This window comes from Ailuropoda melanoleuca, chromosome 13 (assembly GCF_002007445.2).
Source record: "Ailuropoda melanoleuca isolate Jingjing chromosome 13, ASM200744v2, whole genome shotgun sequence".
Taxonomy (NCBI): domain Eukaryota; kingdom Metazoa; phylum Chordata; class Mammalia; order Carnivora; family Ursidae; genus Ailuropoda; species Ailuropoda melanoleuca.
The window spans coordinates 11,653,241-11,678,219 of NC_048230.1; the positions used below are offsets into that span (position 1 = coordinate 11,653,241).

At 35.9% G+C, this 24,979-nt stretch overlaps 1 protein-coding gene across 1 annotated transcript in view; it reads left to right on the top strand.

The window, feature by feature from the left end:
• Positions 1-24,979, top strand: part of BCAS3 (BCAS3 microtubule associated cell migration factor) — a 621,209-nt gene that overhangs the window by 137,246 nt on the left and 458,984 nt on the right. The window contains exons 9-10 of the mRNA XM_034640661.1: positions 4,465-4,541; positions 21,488-21,564. Of these exons, the coding sequence (XP_034496552.1) occupies positions 4,465-4,541; positions 21,488-21,564 (154 nt within the window). The remainder of the gene's footprint in view (positions 1-4,464; positions 4,542-21,487; positions 21,565-24,979) is intronic.

The window sequence follows — 24,979 nt, forward strand, 5'->3', positions numbered from 1 at the left end:
ACAGAAAGTCACAATCCATAGAAACAAAGACTTTACTGGCAACATGGCATCATTAAAATCATATCTCTCAATCATCAGTCTCAATGTAAATGGTCTATACGCTCCCATAAAACGCCACAGGGTTGCAGATTGGATAAAAAGACATGACTCATTCATTTGCTGTCTACAAGAGACTCATTTTGAACCTAAAGATTCATTCAAACTGAAAGTAGAGGGATGGAATACCATCTTTCACTCCAGTGGACTTCAAAAGAAAGCTGGGGTAGCAATTCTCATATCAGACAGATTGGATTTTAAACTAAAGACTATAGTTAGAGACACAGAGGGGCACTATATTATTTTTAAAGTATGTATCCAACAAGTGGATATGACAATTGTAAATATATATGCCCCCAACAGGGGAGCGACAAGATACACAAGCCAACTCTTAACCAGAATAAAGGGACATATAGATAAAAATACACTAATAGTAGGGGACTTCAACACTCCACTATCAGCAATAGACAGAGCACCAGAGCAGAAAACCAACATAGAAACAAGAGCTTTGAATGCCATACTTGACGTGTTGGACCTCAGAGATATATATAGAACACTACACCCCAGAACCAAAGAATACTCATTCTATTCTAATGCCCATGGAACATTCTCCAGAATGGACCATGTTCTGGGTCACAAAGCAGGTCTCAACCGATACCAAAAGACTGAAATTATTCCCTGCATATTCTCAGACCATGATGCTCTGAAATTGGAACTCAACCACAAGGAAAAATTTGGAAGAAACTCAAACACTTGGAGACTGAGAGCCATCCTGCTCAGGAATGATTCGATAAACCAGGAAATCAAAAATCAATTTAAACAATTTATGGAGACCAACGAGAATGAAAACACAACGGTCCATAACCTATGGGATACTGCAAAGGCAGTCCTAAGGGGGAAATACATAGCCATCCAAGCCTCACTCAAAAGAATAGAAAAATCTAAAATGCAGTTTTTATATTCTCACCTCAAGAAGCTGGAACAGCAACAGAGGGACAGACCTAATCCACTCACGAGGAAGCAGTTGACCAAGATTAGAGCAGAAATCAATGAATTAGAAACCAGAAGTACAGTAGAGCAGACCAACAGAACTAGAAGCTGGTTCTTTGAGAGAATTAATAAAATTGACAGACTGCTGGCAAGACTTACCCAAAAGAATAAAGAAAGGACCCAAATTAATAAAATTATGAGTGAAAAAGGAGAGGTCACAACCAACATCAATGAAATTGGAAGGATTATTAGAAACTTTTATCAACAGCTATATGCCAAAAAACTAAACAATCTGGAAGAGATGGAGGCCTTCCTGGAAACCTATAAACTACCAAGACTGAAACAGGAAGAAATAGATTTCTTAAATAGGCCAATTAACTATGAAGAAATTGAGTCAGTGATAAACAACCTTCCAAATAATAAAACTCCAGGCCCAGACGGTTTTCCTGGGGAATTCTACCAAACATTCAAAGAAGAAATAATACCTATTCTCCTAAAGCTATTTCAAAAAATAGAAACAGAAGGAAAGCTACCAAACTCATTCTATGAGGCTAATATTACCTTGATCCCCAAACCAGGCAAAGACCCCCTCAAAAAGGAGAATTACAGACCGATTTCTCTAATGAATATGGATGCCAAAATCCTCAACAAGATCCTTGCTAATAGAATCCAACAGTACATTAAAAGGATTATCCATCATGACCAAGTGGGATTCATACCTGGGATGCAAGCATGGTTCAACACTCGCAAATCAATCAATGTGATACATCATATCAACAAGAAAAGACTCANGGATGAAAGACCTCGATGTGAGACAGGAATCCATCAAAATCCTAGAGGAGAACATAGGCAGCAATCTCTATGACATCGGCCAAAGCAACCTTTTTCACGACACATCTCCAAAGGCTAGAGAAACAAAGGATAAAATGAACTTGTGGGACTTCATCAAGATAAAAAGCTTCTGCACAGCAAAGGAAACAGTCAAAAAAAACTAGAGNACAGTCAAAAAAAACTAAGAGGCAGCCCACGGAATGGGAGAATATATTTGCAAATGATGCTACGGATAAAAGACTGGTATCCAAGATCTACAAAGAACTTCTCCAACTCAATATATGAGAAACAAATAAACAAATCATAAAATGGGCAGAAGATATGAACAGACACTTTTCCAATGATGACATGCAAATGGCTAATAGACACCTGAAAAAGTTTTCAAAATCATTAGCCATCAGGGAAATTCAAATCAAAATCACACTAAGATACCACCTTACGCCAGTTAGAATGGCAAAAATTGGCAAGGCAAGAAACAATTGCTGGAGAGGATGTGGAGAAAGGGGATCCCTTCTACATTGTTGCAGGCCTGTGCAGCCACTCTGGAAAACAGTGTCGAGGTCCTTTAAAAAGTTAAAAATTGAGCTACCGTATGACTCAGCCATTGCACTATTGGATATTTACTCCAAGGATACAGACGTAGTGAAGAGAAGGGCCATATGCACCCCAATGTTCATAGCAGCATTGTCCACAATAGCTAAATCGTGGAAGGAGCCGAGATGCCCTTCAACAGATGACTGGATTGAGAAGTTGTGGTCCATATATACAATGGAATATTACTCAGCTATCAGAAAGAACGAGTTCTCAACATTTGCTGCAACACGATGGCACTGGAGGAGATAATGCTAAGTGAAATAAGTCAAGCAGAGAAAGATAATTATCATATGATTTCTCTCATCTACGGAACATAAGAACTAGGAAGATCGGTAGGGGAAGAAAGGGTTAAAGAAAGGGGGGTAATCAGAAGGGGGAATGAATTTTTTTTTTTAAGACAAACCATTGAAGATATATTCCAACAGCAAAAAAATGTGTTGTTTTGGATACATTATGTAATTTTTTAAAAATTGGTTTTCCACTTAGAAGTTGCCTGAGTTTAAATGTGGTAAAGGTTAGAGGAAAAGCTATCACATAGATGTCAGGATACTGCTTAGCTTTTGGTCTATAAAATGCCAAATCTGATTCACCACATCTTTCCCTGGTTAATTCTGCATTTGGTTTTGCAAATCAGCTGTATGGCATAGTCTTTTGGACTTAGCAATATTCATAATAAATTAAACCGTCCTTGTGGAAATGGAAATGATTTTGTATGTTACTATATTATGGGGACGGGCTTCTTGATTGTTAGAAAACCTTTTCGGGGTGCCTGGGTGGCACAGCAGTTAAGCGTCTGCCTTCGGCTCAGGGCGTTATCCCGGCGTTATGGGATCGAGCCCCACATCAGGCTCCTCTGCTATGAGTCTGCTTCTTCCTCTCCCACTCCCCCTGCTTGTGTTCCCTCTCTCTCTGGCTGTCTCTGTCTCTGTCAAATAAATAAATAAAATCTTTAAAAAAAAAAAAAGAAGACCTTTTCATTTCTGTTTGTCTTTCTGCATTTTCTCTCATTTGAGTTTGTTACCTTCTTATTATGGATTCCCTAAGCCTTTTAACCTGGTTCTGATGATTGGTTGGTTTCTTATTCTAAGTGCCATGACAGAATCATTTATTTTGTGTTGTCAGCTGTGTTAAGGATTTTGTTCTGCATTAGCAAATGAACAATATTAATACAGCATGCATGTTAAAGACAACATTTTCTTTTTTCCTACTCATCATTAACATCTGTTACTCAGATTTACCTCCCCCAAATTTGGAAAAATACCCTGAGTATGTTAAATATTTAACAATTGTAATCTTTGATTATTAAGATAACTTTGAAATTTGGATCTTTATGTTACTGTTATGCGAAGAGAAGTACTCAAAAACACAATGTATAAAATAACTTCATTTTGGATGTATTTTAGGAGTTTTGGTTATAAAATATTTTATAACTAACTTATTTTCCTAATTTTTTACAAATATTGGGCACTGGGAGAAAAATAGTTCATACAGATTCTGATTAAATTTTAATATATTGAGTCAATCAGAAATGACTCATTTATACTGAATAACAGTTGTCTGAGTTTGCGTTCTTTCTTTCTTCCCTTTGTTCTTGTGTTGGGAAATTCAGCAATCATTTTAAGTGACAGGTTACATAAATCCATTTTATGTTTAATTCCATAAACTGAATTTGAGCCAGCACCAGAAAAACACTTTTAGTAAATAGCCAGCAGTTTATTGATTTCATGAAGATAGATTTATTTGATTTATAATGAATGAAAATAAAATTTTATTTAGAAGAAAATAATGTTTTAACCTGTAGTTTGTTCTGTCACTTTTCTTCTTCTAATCCTGTCTCTCTTGATTATAGTAAGGAATTTGTGGTTCTATTTTTCCATTTTAAGAGTCTGATGTTTCTTGCCTAAATTGCGTTGATAGATACTTCTTTAAATCTAATGATTTAGCTTATTTATGACTTAATATACAGGATTTCACATTCACCTTTTTTGTTGTTTTTTCTCCCTCTAATTTTAGGATCCTCGTTGTAGTCTTGCAGGAGAAAATTGCTGCCTTTGATAGCTGTACTTTCACAAAAAAGTTTTTTGTCACAAGTATGTATCAACTTGGTTTATTTCTTATAATATGCTTTTGAGTTTATTCTATTTGATAGAATCAGCAAACTTATTGTAATCATCACATCAGTGTTTCATGGTTATTCAATTATTATGATATGCCTGTGTTTCTGTGGATCTCTTAGTACTCTCATTTTATGGTATGTATTTACAACCCACAACACATTTTTTTTCCTGTTATTGAGCAAGCCTTGTATTATGTTGCCTCGGTTTCTCCTTACATGTTCTCCTTGAGTAACTGTGAGTAATTTAGGTTCATGTAGCTATGCCATACTTTCCGGAGCTGTTGTTAAGTTACTTCATTCACATAACATACTTGAAGAGATAACTGGATTATCATACATGAGGGATTTGAAACTTAGAGAAATGTCCAAGTCTCTTTCTTTCCCTCCCTCCTTCTTACTCCATCTCCCACGACTTCCAGTACTGTTTGAAAGTGCTGGAATAAGCATAGAATCTGGAGCCACATACATACTCACTGATTGGCCGAGTGATTCTTTTTTTGAAAAGAATTGGTTCTTGCAGTTGGAGGGGCTGGCATGTCCCAAACTTGTAGGGTGGGCCAAGAGGGTGGTGATTCCAGCAAGAACGGAGTCCAAAGAAAGTCTGGAGTTAGAATTTTTTTTTCATGCTCCCTTCGGCAGCACATATACTAGAATTTTTTTTTTCACTACACACTAGTAAAATAGTAGTTTTCATTCTTATATTTTAACTTCTATAACTCTCCATTAAAGCTCTAGCTGTTTTTTTTCCCCAGAGTCTGATTATGCGTGTGCTGTAGAGATAGTTTTGTTGGAACAGATTTCAGTTTTGTCATGAATAGGGAATCCATCTCATATTGCTGTTGTTCTTGAACTATCACAACTGTATACATACTTATTCATTAGATGTTTACCTAATATCTACTGTGTATTAAGCCCTGGGTAGTAGATATTATCCTTTCTGATAAGAGGTCATGTTCTGAGATAACTAATACATTATCATTTCTATGTAATTGCATCCATTGTATATGATATATAACAGATAATATAATTCAGTATAACGCATAGTATTTATAATTTGGTAGACTAGGAAGAAGAATTATGACAGCTTGTCTTCTTGAGCTTGCAGCCATCTCTCAGACATCTACAAAGATAACGATGGAGATCATGTACCCTGAAATATTTTTCATTTTCTCACAAGACCTCATGTATACAATTCATATCTCTAACCCCTGGGACATTGAACTAGCACAGTGTAGGCTCTCACTATATATTTCTTGAACAAATGAATACATTAATCCAGCTCTCATTGATTTTATGGTAATCAGAAATTTATGGTTAATAATTATGAAATGTAGATCACTAGGCAGGATCTTACGTTGTCAATCCAGACATAAAAAAATTAAAAAGTTTTTTGAGAAGCATATATTCATTAATAATATCTTCATTCACAAATGTATTTTATGCATAATATGGACAGCTTTGGATAGTACATGGCCTGTTTTAGCATATTCTTCTTATACAGGTCTTATGAATTAATATATTACACTATATTTGTATTACTCATTATTATAATTAAAACAATTAGAGAACTAGACTGTATCTAAGGAACCATGTGTGAATCTATCCGTTACCTCCATATATGTGGGCTGCAGAGCAGTGAATCAGGGCAGAGTATGAACCCTTCAGCCAGATTTAGATACCAGGTTTTCCTGAGCGTTTTTTTTTTTTTTAAGATTTTTAAAAATGTATTATTTATTTGACAGACAACCAGCGAGAGAGGGAACACAAGCAGGGGGAGTGGGAGAGGAAGAAGCAGGCTCCCAGCAGAGCAGGGAGCCCGATGCAGGGCTCCATCCCAGGACCCTGGGATCACGCACTGAGCCGAAGGCAGACATTTAACGACGGAGCCACCCAGGCGCCCCTCCTGAGCGTTTATCTTACATTTTATCAATGGTCTTCTGCTCTTCATCTTTAATCAAAGATATGTGTGTCTTGGCTTCTGCAAAGTCAGATATTTCTGTTGTGACTCCTTTTTAATTTTACACTTAGAGTCTGTTTTCCTTGGTAGCTGCTTTTCCCTTTTAAAATAAAGTCAGGAGCCTAGAGGTACTTTCTTGCTTCTTTTTAAAATATAACGATCGCTTTTGCTGTCTCAGCTGAGTGTAAAATTGGAGGAAAAACATCCCAAATCATTATTTGTTAAGTTCGTTTATTTAAATGGCACTGTATGTTTTGAAATTTAAACATTAGGCTGGAAGTAATATTGTACTTGCCAATAGATCTGTTTCTTTCTTTGTAATAAGAATTGGGTATAAAGTCAGTTGTCATAGTGATTAAAGAGAAGTTAATAAATATAAATAAGTTAATAATAGAAATCTTTATTTTACAGAGCATATTTATAGTGAAGTTTTTAAAGTAAATAAGTAAAAAATGTAGATTTTCAGTAATTAAATACCCAGGATAGAATTTTAAAAGAAAAAATAAGCTTTATTATAAAGGAACAATTTTAACACCAGATTTAAAAAATTTTTAGAATTCAAGTATAATTAACATACAGTGTTATATTAGTTTCAGGTGTACAATATAATGATACAAGAATCCTATACATTACTCAGTGCTCATCACAATAAGTGCATCCTTAATCCTCTTCACCCATCACCCCCCCCGTTTGTTCTCTATATTTAAGTCTTTTTTGTTTGTCTCTTTTCTTTGATCACTTGTTTTGTTTCTTAAATTCCACATATGAGTGAAATCATATATTTGTTTTTCTCTGACTGACTTGTTTTACTTAGCATAAAAATCACTAGATTTATATATTGAATTTATAATTATATTTGAAGGACACAGGCTTTGTAATATTTTTGATACACTGGAATGAGAATAGACCTTTCAGAGTACTCTGTTTTATTGGAGAAAATGGGCAAACTTATGTATAATAATAGGAACTTGTAAGCTTAGATGGTCTAACAAAATTTTGCATAAAATGATGTAGATATACCTTATATCCTTAATTGTATGCCTCTTACAAATGAGTGAAATTTGTTTCTACTAACATGAGTTTCTGTTATTTAATAGGCGATGGAAACGTATTTGTTTCATTTTTTCTTCAAGTTTTTATTTATTTATTTATTTAACCTCTCTGTATTTTATTTTATTTTTTATTTTTATTTTTTCATAATAATATTTTTTATTATATTATGTTAGTCACCATACAGTACGTCCCTGGTTTTTGATGTAAAGTTCGATGATTCATTAGTTGCCTATCCCATTCCCCCACCCCCCTCCCCTCTGAAGCCCTCAGTTTGTTTCTCATAGTCCATAGTCTCTCATGTTTCATTCCCCCTTCTTTTTTTTTTAATGATTTTTTTTAAATGATTTTTTATTGTATTATGTTAGTCACCATACAGTACATCCCCGGATTCCGATGTAAAGTTCGATGCTCCATTAGTTGCATATAACACCCAGTGCACTATGCAATACGTGCCCTCCTTACTACCCATCAGTTGCATATAACACCCAGTGCACTATGCAATACGTGCCCTCCTTACTACCCATCACCAGCCTATCCCATTCCCTCACCCCCGTCCCCTCTGAAGCCCTCAGTTTGTTTCTCAGAGTCCATAGTCTCTCATGCTTCATTCCCCCTTTTGATTACTCCCCCTTTCTTTATCCCTTCCTTCCCCTACCGATCATCCTAGTTCTTATGTTCCATAGATGAGAGAAACCATATAATTGTCTTTGTCAACATTTGCTGCAACATGGACAGCACTGGAGGAGATAATGCTAAGTGAAATAAGTCAAGCAGAGAAAGACAATTATCAAGTTTTTATTTAAATTCCAGTTAATATATAGTGTAGTGTTAGTTTCAGGTGTAGAATCTAGTGATTCATCAACTTACATACAACCCCCAGTGCTCATCACCAGTGCCCTCCTTAGTACCCATCACCCATTTAACCCGTCCCCCTGCTCACCTCCCCTCCAGTAACCATCAGTTTGTTTTCTATAGTTAAGAGTCTGTTTTCTGGTTTGCCTCTCTTTCCCCCCTCCCTATGTTCATATGTTTTGTTTTTTAAATTCTACATATGAGTGGAATCATATGATAATTGTCTTTCTCTGACTCACTTATTTCGCTTAGCATAATACTTTCTAGCTCCATCCATGTCATTGCAAATGGCAAGATTTCATTCTTTTTGATAGCTGAGTAATATTCTTGTGTGTGTGTGTGTGTGTGTGTGTGTGTGTGTGTATCCTCTTTAGCCATTCACCAGTCAGTGGACATTTGGGCTCTTTCCGTAATTTGGCTGTTGTTGATAATGCTGCTATAAACATTGGGGTGCATGTATCCCTTTGAATAAGGACCTCCATATAAGAATTTATAAAAAAATCTATGATACTGTAGGCTCTAAATACAATTTATCTTTTAAAAAGCTTTGTTTTTTGTACATTGACAATATTTGCCAATTTTCTGGAGAAGTATTTTGCAATTTGAGATTTTGCAATAGAAGAATTTGTGGAATGTTCTGACGTGGGTCAACTTACAGATTTTCTATCTGACAGAAAAAAAAGCAAATACATAAAGCTCTTGAATCAATTGGCAGAATCAGTATAGAAACTGGCACATTGTCAAAGAAAGCAATTAAAGAAATTTCATATCTTCTTGGGATTTTACTATAATTTCTCAATTAGAACATTTATAGTGGAAATAAGAATGAAAGTATGTTTAAGCAAAAGAAGAGTGAGTAGAGTATGTATTCTTCTTAGTTTTCATTCTTACTGGAAACTATGAGGTTCTTCTAGAAAGAATATGAGTTTTTAGTTACCTTAAAATGGTTAAATGTATTTTGATTATTATTAAATTATTAAAATTTTTATAAAAATAAAATTATTATTAAGTTATTAAAATTTTTCTTATTGGATAAACTTTTAGTGAGATGGTGAAAATATTGTAGTATTGTATAGTATTAAATTATTAATACTATACAATACTGTTTCATCTCCTGTGAATGTTGTTTAAGAATTTATTTTGGGTAGTACATACTGTTATTTAAAGAAAGTAGTAGAATAATGAACCACCATGTACTTATCTAGTTTCAACAATATCAATTCATGGACAGTCTTTTTCATTTATACCTTTCCAAAGGTCATTACCAAATGACCATATATAATTTATCATCTAAACTGAGGTCTTTCGATTTGAACAAATGCCATACTTAATTTAATTCTGATCAAATCTGGTCAGCATATATACTAGAAATGTCCTGGGCCAACAGGGACATGTATCTTGTACATTTCCTACCACCTGAAATCCCAAGGTTTTTCACATACAAAAACCTTCTTTATCAATATCCAGTATCCTTTTTAACTCTTTATTTCTACAATTCCTTTTCATGCTACTTATGCTACATTTACTTTGAACTCCATTCATTATTCTCATTTTTTGCAGGTGCACTGTCACTTTATTTTCCTGTCTGAATTGGCCTTTACACCAGCACCCTCCTTTCCCAGAATGTCTTAATCCTGCATATCTTTCTCGGCTGTCTGTATTAGTGTCTGTATTAGTTCTTATGTGAACCATTTCCTGACACCTTTAGCTTACAGCAACCTTGCCTTTGTCTAAGTCCCCAAAGATAGCAGTTCCCAAAGTCTGTTGGCAGAACACAAACCTTCAACATGCAGTGGGCATCGAGGTGCCCTGGTCACATGTAGTCAGGAAACACTGCCTTCTATTGGAGAATGGCAGTGGTGACTAACGTTTTAATCTGCTTAAGTTTATTTACTGCATTTGTATATTTCCCATATTTGTTTGATTACAGACCTTTTTTATTACTCAACACCCTTTGGGAATGCTTTTATAACATGTAATCTTTGCCTCTGTTAAGACACTTAACTTTCCATGTTATTGTACGCATTTTCTGTTTACTTGTTCTGTCTCTGCTACTAGACAGTGATCTCCTTGAGAGCAAAGTTATCTAGCTTGATTTGGATGAAGGAAGTAAGGTCCGCATGGAAAGTATAATATATCCGTGATGTTCTAGCTAACTTAAAAATATTACTGATGTTTATTTTTGCTTCTTGTAAGACTAAAACTCAATTTGCTGAAGATGAAAAACATTTATCTCAACTGTTTTCTGGTTTCAAAACATCAGCGGTCCTTTTCCAAGTTGTTTAGTTAGCCAAAATGGTTTAGAATGTAGTGCAACTCTGTAACAAGTCATCAGATGGGGAAGAAAATTGCTAATATAGGATCAGTAATCTCCAGGAAAAATGATATATATGTCTGACCTGGAAATTAATGGTGTTCGGTGGATATTTAAAGAAGTGAATATATGTACGCATATATGAGTGAAGTTTCTCCCACATATTGGAGTAAATCCAGAAAATCTGAAATTTGAAAATTTTATGTTTGTAGTCATCAGCTCTTGAGTATCTCTCCAGTATCTGGAGTGTTTTCCCTTTTGGGACTAGGAGCTTCTATTTTATGAGCCTTTAGCAAGTACAGACTATTAATGAAATCTAATAAAAATGAATGGGAGAGTGAATCATTATTACTCTTTCTTGATGCCTTTGTTCTTTTTTAGTTGATAGCCTTAGGGACATCTTTATTTATTTATTTATTTATTTGAGAGAGAGAGAGAGAGAGAGAGAGAGCGCATGCGAGAGCCAGCACATGAGCAGGGGGAGGGGCAGAGGGAGAAGCAGACTTTCTGCTGAGCAGGGAGCTCAATGTTGGGCTCAATCCCAGGACCCTGAGATCATGATCTGAGCCAAAGGCAGATGCCCAACTGACTGATCCACCCACGCGCCCCCTTTGGGACATCTTTGTCATATAGTCCTAAATGCTTCCCTCTGCATTACTGGACCCACTCAGTAGTTGAAATAAGTATTATTAAAGCATTAGGCTCTCTGTATTCTGTGAATTGTTCATGATGAGAAGAGATCTGGAAGGATGCTTTATGAGTGTCACTCAGGTGCTTTATGAGTGACATTTAGTTTTATTAGTAAGTCCTGGTCAGGTGGCTTGAGGCCCCCGGAAGTGAATTTTTAGTAATTCCTGTTCCATTAGGATTATCATCTCTTCTTTCAGTATAGTATTTGTAAAATGGCTGTCATGATTTGGGGATGCCATAACATCTGTTTAGTGTGTATTTCATTAAATCTGAAATGTGTGTAACTTAAAATGTTGAAAAATGGGGTAGTATAAAAGTACAACTATCATTTCTGGGGATAAAAGATGGAAATAAGTGTAATAAACTATGTATTAGAACCCAGCAATGTCTTTTGAGGACAGATGTTTAGTATAGTTGTCAGAAGGCAGGATGGTGCATGGCCTTGGGAGAAGAGAGCTGGAAAGGTATATGAGAGAGGGCTTTTGTGATTCTGTAATGTCCTGGGGTTTTGTTTTGTTTTGGTACTGCTTATGTATGTATATGTTCACTTTGTTGATTTGGGTGCTTCTGGATGTATATTACATTTGAATATACAGTTTACGTTGAAACAGAGTTGAGAAAGCATCAACAGCAATGATAACAACACAGGTTTGTGATTTCTCTCCGCATGCTCTGAGTACTGTGTGTTGTAGCATTCTACAACAGCTCTTCCCAACCCTTTCATCTGTGAATACCCCAGTCCATAGTGGGAACATACCTCATTTCATACTTCTCTTAAGACGTATCTCATTGTTAGTTACATATTATTTTACTTGACTGGAAAACCCTAGAGATTGGATTTATGTGAGTGATGTAGGGTTGGTAAGATTGATGATATTTGGCGAATATTTGTATGAAGGAATTTAACTTCCTGTTTCTGAGATACAGCTTCACCTAAAGTGATTTGTATCAACACGTTGAACAAAATTTAGCATAGCCTGATACTTAAGATCAAGGAACAAGTATACCATATCCTAACTTGAAAGAATCTTCTTTTTCTTTAATTACAACATTCCCACCCCTTTCCTTTATACAGACTGAAACTTTTAGCGGGTGGAACAAGTCGTGTTTCTAAGTGTTTCTCTGAATTTGGGCTAGCCCATGTGTATAAACCAGTTTGCCCGAGGCCCTAAAAAGATGTTGCTGAGGCAGTAGGCGTACTGAGAATAGCATTTGTTGTAGCCCATTTGCCTGTGCCATATAGGTTTTCCCCAGTGATTGGTTTCTAGTTCTTGAACAATTAGGACCAGAGCCCACATAGAATGACAAATTCTCCACTTAATGAGGATATTGTTTTGGTGGTGTAGGCATTTGATTTCTAATGCAGTTTAAAAAGCTCTTGTATAATACAATTGTGAGTGCCTTAGTTATGTATGAATACAATGATGGGACTGTAAAATAAGTAGAGACAGCTGGTCCATCAGAGGAAGCATCATGGAAATTTGTGCCAAAGGGTGGAAGGATCAGGTAAAGAGAGCTGATAGAGAACTGGAAAGGGAATGCAGCCAATATGATGAGAAAGGAGACACCTTTGTATTTGCCTGTATAGAAACGGTGGCCTTGAGCAGCTGTCTGATGTGGAAATTCAAAACCCATGTATGATGAAGAAAACAAAAGACAAGGACTGATAGATGTCATTAGCAGTCATTTCCAGTGTGCTTAAATTGAAAGTTAGATATGAAGTCTCTGGAGAGACCAAAGGATTGTACAGTAAGTAACTCTTTCCAGTGGCCTCTGTTTTTAACTTCGAGGAAGAAAATTTATTCCTTACCATCCTAATGCTATTTCTTTGTGTTGTTATGTGTGTTCTTCAATTACGTTAATGATTAATAACAAGTATAAGAAATTAAAGGATCTTAAAAATGCAGAATTACTTTTAGTTTTGGAAAAAGGAGGTTTCCTTTTGAAAATGTTTAGGAGCAAATTTGTAACATTTATGAGGAGAGATTGGCAGGTTAATGTGAGATCTAAGCCCAGTTCAAGTTAAAGTCAAATCTATCCCTGTTCTTTTGGGTTCCCATATTGCCGCAGTGTTTTCACGGGCCGGGCAGGTGCCCAGTACATAGTGGGCAGTCAATGAATATGTGTGCAATGAAACAATTTGTAATTTTCTTGTCCTCTCCACATAATAACCTACCCGTTGAACATCACACTGGCTGTACTCTTAAATTCATGATATATTTGGGGCGCCTGTGTGGCTCAGTCGGGTAAGTGTCCCACTCTTGATTTCGGCTTAGTTCATGATCTCAGGGTCATGAGATCAAGCCCCGCATTGGCCTCTGTGCTCAGCAGTGAGTCTGCTTGAGAGTCTCTCTCTCCCTCTCCCTTTGCCCCTCCCCCATGCATGCTTGTGCACGCTCTCTCTCTCAATAAATAAATCTTAAAAAATTCATATGTTGGGGCGCCTGGGTGGTACAGCGGTTAAGCGTCTGCCTTCGGCTCAGGGCGTGATCCCAGCCTTATGGGATCGAGCCCCACGTCAGGCTCCTCTGCTATGAGCCTGCTTCTTCCTTTCCCTCTCCCCCTGCTTGTGTTCCCTCTCTCGCTGGCTGTCTCTATCTCTGTCAAATAAATAAATAAAATCTTTAAAAAAAAATTCATATGTTTATGTACATGAAAAAGCAAAAATCAGAAAGCTCATGGAACTTTAAGAGGATCATTAATCAGTTGTAAGATAGTCAAATAAATCCTTGAAGTGATGTTTAATGTTTTATGTGCTTATATTTCTTTCTGGAGAGAGTGTTCATGGTTTTTTTTCTGGACTTAATAGAATATGTGGTCTTTTGTGACTGATATCTTTTACTGAACATAGATAATCATAGTTCATCTATGTTGTAGAATCAGTTCATCTTTAAAAAAATTTTTTTAGGGGCTCCTGGGTGGCTCAGTTGGTTGAGCATCGGACTCTTGGTTTCAGCTCATGTCATGACCTCACGGTGGTGAGATTCGTCTTGCATTGGGCTCTACACTTAGTAGAGAGTCTGCTTCTCTCCCTCTCCCACTGCCTCCCTCCCCCGCCAACTCTCTCTCTCAAAAGACAAATCTTTTTTTTTTTTAAAGATTTTATTTATTTATTTGATAGAGAGAGAAACAGCCAGCAAGAGAGGGAACACAAGCAGGGGGGAGTGGGAAAGGAAGAAGCAGGCTTCCCAGTAGAGCAGGGAGCCCGATGTGGGGCTCGATCCCAGGACTCCGGGATCATGCCCTGAGCCGAAGGCAGACGCTTAACAACTGAGCCACCCAGGCGCCCCTCAAATAAACAAATGTTAAAAAAATTTTTTTGAAGACTTTTTTAGAGCAGTTTTAAGTGCACAGCAAAATTGAACAGAAGATACAGAGATTTCACCATTGTCACACATGTATAGCCTCCCCCATTATCAGTGTTACTCACCAGAGTGGTCCAGTTGCTACATTGAAACATCATTATCAACCAGAGTTCATAGTTTACCTTAGGGTTCAGTTTTGGTTTTATACATTCTGTGGGTTTGGATAAATGTATATTGGCATATATCCATCACTGTAATATCATACAGAATATTTTCACTGTCCTAAAAATCCTCTGCTCTGCCTGTTCATCTCTGCCTTCCCCATTTCCCCAGGAACCACTCATTTTTTTGTTATCTCCGTGGTTTTGCATTTCCTAGAATGTCATACAGTTGGAATCATATAGTATGTAGCCCTCTCAGATTGACTTCTGTTTAGTAATGTGATTCAAGTTTCTGCCATGTTGCTACCTGACTTCAAGATTTACTACTATCAAACTACAGTAATCGAGACAGTGTGGCACTGGCTAAAGAATATACAATTAGATCAATGGAACAGAATAGAGAGCCCAGAAATAGATCTTTGACAAAGCAGCAGAGGTAGTACAAGGGAGCAAAGATAGTCTCTTCAACAAATGGTATTGGAACAACTACATTCCCCTGTGAAAAACTGTAGCTAGACACAAACCATACATCCTTTGCAAAAATTAACTCAAAGAGGATCACAGACCTAAATGTAATACACAAAAGTATAAAATTTGTAAAAGATAACATAGGGAAAACCTGCATGACCTTGTGTATGGTGATGACTTTTTAGATACAACACCAAAGGCACAATTCATGAAAGAAATAATTGATAGGGTGGAATTCGTTAAAATTAAAAACTTATGCTTTCCAAAAGACAGTGTCAAAAGAATGAGAGGACAAGCCACAGACTAGGAGAAAGTTTTTGTAAAAGACACATCCAATAAAGGACTGTTACTCAGAATATACAAAGAATGCTTAAAACTCAACAAGAAGAACAGAAACTGCCCAATTAAAAAATGTGCCATAAACCTTAACAGCTTACCAAAGAAGATATACAGATGGAAAATAAGCATATAAAAAGATGTTCCACATCATATGTTATCAGAGAAATTCAGATTAAAACAATGAGATACCACATGCCCATGAGACTGGCCGAAATGTAGAGCACTGACAACAGCAAATGCTGACAAAGATATGGAGCAACAGGAACTCTCATACATTGCTGGTGGGAATGCAAAGTGATAATAGCCATTTTGGAGGACAGTTCAGCAGTTTCTTACAAAACTAGACATACTCCTGCCATGCAATCTAGCAGTCACACTTCTTGGTATTTACCCAAAGGAGTTTTAATTGTTGTCCACTTAAAAAACTTGTACACAGTTGTTTATTGCAACTTTATTCACATTGCAACCAAGATGTCCATCAGTAAGTGAATGGATAGGTAAACTATGGTATATCCAGACAATGGAATATTATTCTTCATTTCTTTTTGTTACTGAATAATATTTAATTGTGTGGGTAATACCACAGGTATCTATTCATCAGGTGATGGATGTTTCATTTGTTTCCACTTTTGGGCTATTATGAATAATGCTTTCATAAATGAAAGTTTTTTGTGGGGACATACACAGTTGACCCTTGAACTGTATGGAGGTTAGGGGTGCCAAATGCGCGCATGGTTGAAAACTTGCGTATAGCTTTTAACTCTCCAAAAACTTAGCCTAGTGTTAACCAGAAGCCTTATCAATAACATAAACAGTCAATTAATATATATTTTGTATGTCATATGTATTATATACTATGTTCTTATAATTAAATTAGAGAAAATAAAATGTTACTATAAAATCATAAGGAAAAGAAAATATATCTACAGTACTGTTTTATAAAAAACCCATGTATAAGTGGACCTGTGTAGTTCAAGCTCACGTTGTTCAAGGGTCAACTGTGTTTTCAGTTCTCTTGGGTCTAAGTATTTGTGTGGACATATGTTTTCATTTCTCTTGAGTATGCACCTAGGAGTTTAATTGCTGAGTCATATGGTAATTCTATCCTTAACTATTTGAAGAGCTGCCAGGCAGAGTGACTGCATTTTACATTCCCACCTGCAGTGTATGAAAGTTCTAATTTCTCCACATTCCCACTATTGATTGTTACTACCTTTCTTTGACTATAGCCATCCTATTGATGTCTCATGAAATGGTATCTGATTTTACCTTTGATTTGCATTTCCCTGATGGGGAATGATGTTGAGCATCTTTTCATGTGTTCATTCACTAGCATATATCTTCTTTGTTAAAATTTATGACTTATTCATGTTTTCTTTTTTGAGTTGTAATAGGTCTGTTTATATTTTGGATACAAGTCAGTTATCAGATATATGTTTTATAAAACTCCATTCTGTTTTTTCTTTTTCTTAGTGATGTTCTTTGAAGCACAAACGTCCAATTTCTCTATTTTCTTTTTTTAAAAGCTTTTACTTACTTGAGAGAGAGGGAGAGTGAGCGAGAGAGAGAGAGAGCAGCAATGGCGGGAGGGGCAGAAGGAGAGGGAGAAGCAGACTCCCCTCTGAACAGGGAGCCCCATGCAGGGTTCGATCCCAGGACCTTGAGATCATGCGAAGGCAGCCACTTACCCCACAGAGCCACCCAGGTGCCCTATCTATTTTTTCTGTTATCACTTGTACTTTTGGTGTCATATCTAAGAAAGCATTGCTTAATCTTAGGGTATGAAGATTTACCACTGTGTTTTGTTCTTAGAGGTTAGTACTTCTAACATTTTTTTTGGTATTTTTGTGTGTGTGTTTAATACAAATACAATATGCATGTAAGCTGTCTGTTCATTTTCTTGGCTACACAGCCTGGCATTGGGATTGGTGCCTCTAATGGCCAGCAGGGCTGCTCTTTCCTCGGTGGCTTTGTGGTCCTAGGAGGAGACATTGTGAGCAATCTCTGCACATAAGATTTGTTGCACTTGACATTGTGGACTGAGAACTTCAGAAGCCACTGGGCAGCATGTGCTTTGTTTTCCTGTTGCTCCTATATCCAGTTCTGCACATCAAGATGTGGCCCTTGAATCTTCTGTGTACCTTATCGACAATGCCTCTGGGTTTCTACCAGTTGTGCTTAATTTTGACATATTGGTCTGACTGGTGTCGGATGAACTGCTTGGTCCTCTTTTAACAATCTTGGTCTTCCCCAGAGGTCTGAGGGCAGCCATGTTGCCAAGTAGAAGATGGCTGCCACCAATGCAGGCAGTGCTGAGGAAGAGAGCAGTATTTTTAACTTTTTCATTTAAGTCTTTGATTTAATTTCGAGTTAATTTTTGTATGCGGTGTGAGATCAGGGTTATATTCTTTGGCATATGGATGTGTAGTTGACCCATCATCATTTGTTGACGAGATTATTCTTTCCCCATTGACTTGCCTTGCTAACCTTACTGGGAGTCAGATGACCATAAATGCAGACATCTGTTTTTTCAAAAAGGTCTGAAATCTTTTGAGTCCTCTTTACCAAGAAAAATTAGGCAGAATGTTATAGAGAGTAGGTGAATCCTTTGTTTTTCAAAATAAGTTTAGGTCACCTTCCCGGTAGGGACCAATATTAAGGGAGGATGCCATCTTAAATTGCATGTCTCCTGTGCCTTTTAAAATATTTCTATAGCAATGGAGGAATCTTCATTTAGTGTGCTTTTCTTGGATCTTACCTTTATTTAAATTTGGAAATCTCAGTTTTTTTAATATCCAGTTCTCTTGCTTTGTTCACAAACATTGTAAACATGTTAGAATTAGCCTTAGTGTTATAGAGATTTGGATTTTTTTCCCCCTTGTTTTAAAAGTTTAGCTGGAGGCAATGGTTAATTTTTAAAGGAGTCATGCTTATAAAGTTGGGATAGTGCTGAGTGGCTGATGGTCTGCTGATTCCAGCTGTAAAGTGTTTTTTGGAGAGCAAAAAAACAATTTGCTTTCATTCCAATACACTATAATTCTTAAGGTCCACTGGGTTTCTAAAAACATTGACTCCAAAAGTGAAATGAAGAACATTTGTCCTTGATATCTTCTAGTATTTGGAAAGGAGAATATACTTATTAGGATCTATTGAGATGAGATGAATATCAGAATTGATGGAGAGTTAGATAATATTGACTTTAAGGTTCAGGAGATTAGCTACCTCTAATGCAGTGCTGCAGTTCACAAGTATTCATTTCTGTTTTTCATTTGGTTCTTTTTCTCATGACATTTTAAAAGGGGGAAATTTTCAAATAATATTTAAAAGGGGGACATTTTCTTATAGGCCATATTTATATTCATTTCTTCAGCTCTGAAAATATCTATGGAATATATGTATGAATTAGGCTACTCAGTGGGAATATAATAATGAAATCTATGTAAATACTGTACAACATATATTAGAGTGTATTGTCTTTGCACTGTTTTAGTGTGCTGTTGTCCTTTGTATGTGTCCATAATATGTGTCCATAATGTGCCTTCAGTGAATATAGTAATATCACAGTTACCTAGAGGTCAGTTTTCCCCAAATCCAAAACATCCCAAACAGAACCCTTTAAACCCTGAAATAAACAAAATTTTTTTAAAAAGATGAGTAAAAAATTAGAAAGCTCATACCTTGTATTTCATGTGATATATGGATTTCCTCTTTGGGCCATTATCTTCTTTATAAGTTCTTTATCTTCTTTAAAAAGGAAAACTCAAAATAAATGGTGATCGAAGGAGCTCAAATGAACACTACTGTGTGAGGGATGCAGTGGCAGGCGTGTGCTTCCTCAGTGCTTGTGAACACCAACACACTAGCATTTAGTTACACACAAGGCTTTCTGAATCAGAGAGCATGTAATACGTGTGTGTGTGTTTAAGATTTTATTTATCTATTAGAGAGAGAGAGAAGGAGCAGTGAGGAGGGGCAGAGGGAGAGAGAGGGAAGCAGACTTCCCACTGAGCAGGGAGTCCAATGTGGGGCTCTATCCCAGGACCCTGAGATCATGACCTGAGCTGAAGGCAGTTGCTTAACTGACTGAGCCACCCAGGTGCCCCAACACTTAATACATGTTTAAGACAGATACCTATTTCTTTTGAAGTTTCCTATATTTAAAAAAATAGTTTAAAATGAAAAATCTGGCTTTTAGGTGAGCCCACTATTTGAGTATTTGAAGTTTTTTTTATGTAGATGAGTTTTTTGCCAGTGTCATATAAACATGCTTTGATTAATTTAGGTGCATTTCTTAATTTGTTCAAACATATTTATTAAGCTGTGTTCAGGTATTATTCTAGGCAGTGGAGATTCAGCAGTGAACACAACAAATTCTTATGTACCCCTCTAATCAAGTGGGAGGAAGATAAAATAAATTTTAAAATAATATATCGCAGAACGTATAAATTATTATTGAAAGTAAATCTTAAAGTAGTTCATTATTTTCTTTTTCTCATTATTAAGTATGCTTTTGCATAAAACATGATCATACATTGGTAACTCTGTTCCTCTTAGGATCAGTAACATAGACTGGGACTTTATGCTGGGTAGGGAAGTGTTAGGTGTGCAGTTTATAATTCACATCCTGCTATTTTTTGCTATTCTCAGATGATTTGTGTCATTTGGCTATTATTTTGCCATAAGAGGAAAACATTATTGTTATGGAATCTTGTCTGTCTCATGATTGTATAAATTTAGATTCCAAATTAGGACCTAAACTGTGAAATAGAATACTTCAGTTTGATCCTCTAGTGTACCTTTTAGAGGAAAACATTTGTAAGAATACTAACCAGATACTTATGGAACAATAGCCCAGAAGTTCTTTAGGTTAGGCATTTTGTGTTGTCTGATTCTGCAGTTGCCTTTGAGTAGTCCCTCTAAAGCTTTGTGAAACATTGGAATATTATTTTGTGTAGTTGACAGATGAGTGTGTTAGACTCAAAGACCTTACTGGCATGGCCAGGAGGGGAGAGGAGAGCCTCTAGGATGACAGACATCACTTGACTGAATCGTGTTATGCTTTGGATAGTAGAGTTCAGGAAGATGGTATTGGAGTTTCCATGTAGTGATGGTGTTCACCGTCACGACTATGTGATTTATTCTTCTTGAAAGGATAGACCCACAAAACAGTCCTTCCTACTAGTTTGTTATTGGCTAGACTGAAAGCAAGAAGAATGAAATTGAGTGCTGAATGTAAATACATAGGAGTGTGTAGATGAGTTTTCCATCGTCTTTCTGTGGAGGCACTCTTTGTGAATTACTTGGCTTCATTGGTGCCTTACTTCAGTACTTGTTCTGTTTTTTTCTTCCCACCAGTGTATCATCATTTCCTTTTAGATGTATGTCTTCGTTATCTTTTGCCTTTAAATTTCTGAACCAATTGTATCCTTTCTCTTTCCTCCCTAAATACTGTTGCTTGACTTAAAAACTTTGTTTCCTTTTAGCTTCTCTTTCTTGTTCTAGGAATAACTGGATAAAATACCCAGTTTTTGCTAAAATTATTACCAGTTCTTCCCAGATTTGTTTCTTATTGGAACAGCATCAAACCAAAAGGAAACTGTAGAGGAGAAAAAAATGAACTTCACTTAGCTATTAAAATAATGGCTGGTTTTATGGGAATTTTATGTGAGACTTGAAAAAATAAAACCATTTGGCTGTTTTGTTTTGATGGCATCAAAATGTGTTGTGCCAACAGAAAATTTATTAAGAAATACCTCACTATTGCCATTTCCAATTTTTCAGGCTGCTATCCTTGTCCAGGGCCCAACATGAATCCTATTGCTCTTGGAAGCCGCTGGCTTGCTTATGCAGAAAACAAGGTAAGGCATGGCTTATGTTTGGATTATTTGTAATGGAGCAAGTGTTGAAGAATTTTCCAAAGGCGATTACCAACAAATAATATTTAACTTACTAGTTTGTTTTCTTCGGTTTGGTTTTGATTTTAATTGGGCACCCAGCATTTATCCTATCTCCCTTTTTGCCTAGGCTCAGTATTTGGGCTCAACCTTAATTTTATAAGCTTAGTTTTATAGAGAGAGCTTTATTCCATTAATTTTAGGCACAACATTGATATTACCTTAGTAGTTTCTGTGGAGCTAGAAATCAGGAGGCAGCAATGACTTTTATTTTATTGGTAGATTGGGAACTGAGCCATAGAATAATTTAATTGACTTTATGTGTCTACAACTAAATCTAAACAAGGGTTCAGCCATTTGTCTTAATAATTAGATCACAGGTGATCACATTTTGTTGAATTTTCCAGTTATTTATCAATTTCATTTATCTATTAAGGTCATAATAGTGAATGAAGATATTATATTTATACATTGAAGGGTTTGTTTATGTCTAATTCAAAGCCAAAGACAAATTTGAATTTTTAGAAAGAAAAAGTGAAATCTTTTTTACACCCTGTTGTGTTCTGCATGTGAATATAGAATGAAATCTAAAAAATATTACAGACTTCAGAGATTGTTGTTGTTTCATTTTAGCTTGCTTATATAGTTACTATATATTAAGAATAAGAAATAATATTTATTGAAGAGTTCTTGACACAAGTTTGAATATGGAAAGTACAATAATTATATGGAGAAACCACAGAGCATGTAAATCTCTAGCCTCTGGAATGCACAAAATCAAGAAAATACTGAAGACAGTTCTTTTTGTAGATGAATTCCTTGATACTTTTTTTGAAATTCTGTTTGCTCCAGGTAGGTATTTTGCATCTTACTGAATGCCCTAAATATACTCCATTCTGTTCTTTCTCTTGATTTTCTAGGATATCTCGTAAAAATAGCTCTTTTCAAATTATTCTTTTCAAACAAGACAAGAGGCATACAATTCAGTGTGGTGACATAATGGTGTCTTCTAATGTTTATATCTGTAATATGTTTCCTTGAGTGCTGGAGACGTCTGAGAAAATGCACAAATTGTCCTTTGGCTCTTGAAGATGTAGTCTCACATGTGGGAAACTACCCATTTAGAATTGTAGGTGTTATGCAAATAGTTACATATTGTTTTCTAGCAGAAGGAGCTCCTTTCATAGATGCACACCTGGGTGTATGCCAGTTGTCTTGCTTGTCTTGCCTTTGTAGCGGTAAGTGTCAGTAATATCTAGCATTACATACAGAGACCAGAAAGTGTAGTGGCATTCACAAGGAGTTTGCTAATCAGATAACTGTACCATTCCTTTGAAAGAAGTATTTTTAGATCAATGTCTTTCCATAGTATTTACAGTATTAACAGTTTCTGATTGCTTTGGTAACAGTTTCTGACTGTTTTGGTTTTTGGGCTGAGTGTGGAATTGCAAAATTTAATTGAATTTTGGAGTAACAATCTCTTTCAATGAAATGCTCTTTGACTAAAATTTTAAGCAAGAGGCCATATATACTGATAGGGTTTGTTTTTCTTTTTTTTTAAATTAATTTTTAAAATTTAAATTCAGTTAATTAACATACAATGTATTATTAGTTTTAGAGGTAGAGTTCAGTGATTCATCGGTCTTATATGATACCCAGTGCTTATTACATCATGTCCCCTTCTTAATGTCAGTCACCCAGTTACCCCATCCCCCCATGTCCCTCCCCTCCAGCAACCGTCAGTTTGTTTCCTATGATTAAGAGTCTCCCTTTCTGATTTCGTCTTGTTTTATTTTTTCTTCTCTTCTCCTATGATCCTCTGTTTTATTTCTTAAGTTCCACATATGAGTGAGATCATGCGATAATTGTCTTTCTCTGATTGACTTATTTTGCTTAGCATAATACCCTCTAGTTCCATCCATGTCATTGCAAATGACAAGATTTCATTTTTTTGATGGTTGAGTAATATTCTGTTGTATGTATGTATATATACATATATATATACACATATATATACATATATACACCACATCTTTATCCATTCATCCGTTGATGGACATCTGGGTTCTTTCCATAGTTTGGCTATTGTGGACATTTCTGCTATAAACATTGGAGTGCATGTGCCCCTTCGGATCACTACATTTGTATCTTTGGGGTAAATACTCAGTAGAGCGATTGCTGGGTCATAGGGTAGCTCTATTTTCAAGGGGTTTGTTTTTCAGTGCCTCTCTTCAAATGTACTTTTAACTAGGAAAGCTTACAGAAAAGCTGTAAGAAAAAATATAGTACAAATAACACAAAACACACTCATGTACCTTTTACTCAAATTGACCTCTTATTAATTATTTCAGAGTGAGTTGCATATATGACATTACCCCTAAATACTTAAGTTATCAGCCAGTTTAATCTTGAGAAAATACTTTTATCTAATTTGTCATCCATATTCCAGTTTTATCAATTAACCCTATCATATCATTTGTAGAAATTTTTTTTGTAGTGCAGGATCCAGACTAGGATCAGGTATTATATTTTGTTGGGATGTCCCCTTAGATTCTTTTAATATGGGAGATTTGACAGTCTTTCTTTGTCTTTTACAGCACTGATGATTTTGGAGACTATAGCCCCCTACCACTACCCCTTACCTCCCCCCCTTTTTTAATAGAATGGTTTTTAGTTTGGTTTTTTTTTTAATGTTTTCTCTTAATTATATTCAGGTTATATATTTCTGGCTAGAATATTACATGAATATTGTTCTGTATTTTTCATAGTATCACAGATGGAGACACATGATATAGGTCTGTCCTTTATTGGTGATACTGATTTTGTCAGGATTTTGTCCAGTTTCTAAAGTGAATAATCCCTATTTTTTCCCTCATAACTAGCATTTATGTAAATACTATGGTAATTTGGAAAGGCCTTGAATATATCCTGCCTTTCATCAAAATTTTAGCTTAATTTTAGCATCCATTGATGATTTTTGCCTGAGCCAATCTTTACTAAGAGGAATGTAAAAAAATGGTTTTCCACTTTCACTTTCCACATAACCAGTAGGCACTTGACTTTCTATTGTAATCAAGAACTTTCTTTTCTCTATCTTTCTGTATCTGTATTTTTCATGGACTCATGGATTCCTATTTCTTAATGGTTTGTATTTTTTTTGTCCTTAATTATTGTGGCTTTCAAATTGTCCCACAGTTGACCAGGGAGAGCCCTTTAGGCTGGTTCTTGTGACATGGGGACATGCCTTCATCAGTTTTTTACTTAAATTTTTTTTCTTCTATTCCCTTACTTGCTATCATAAGTTCAGGTTCATCTAGTATCTGCCCTATCTCAGCCCTGGAATCTTCTACTTCTGATTCCCCTGTTCCTTTTTTTTTTT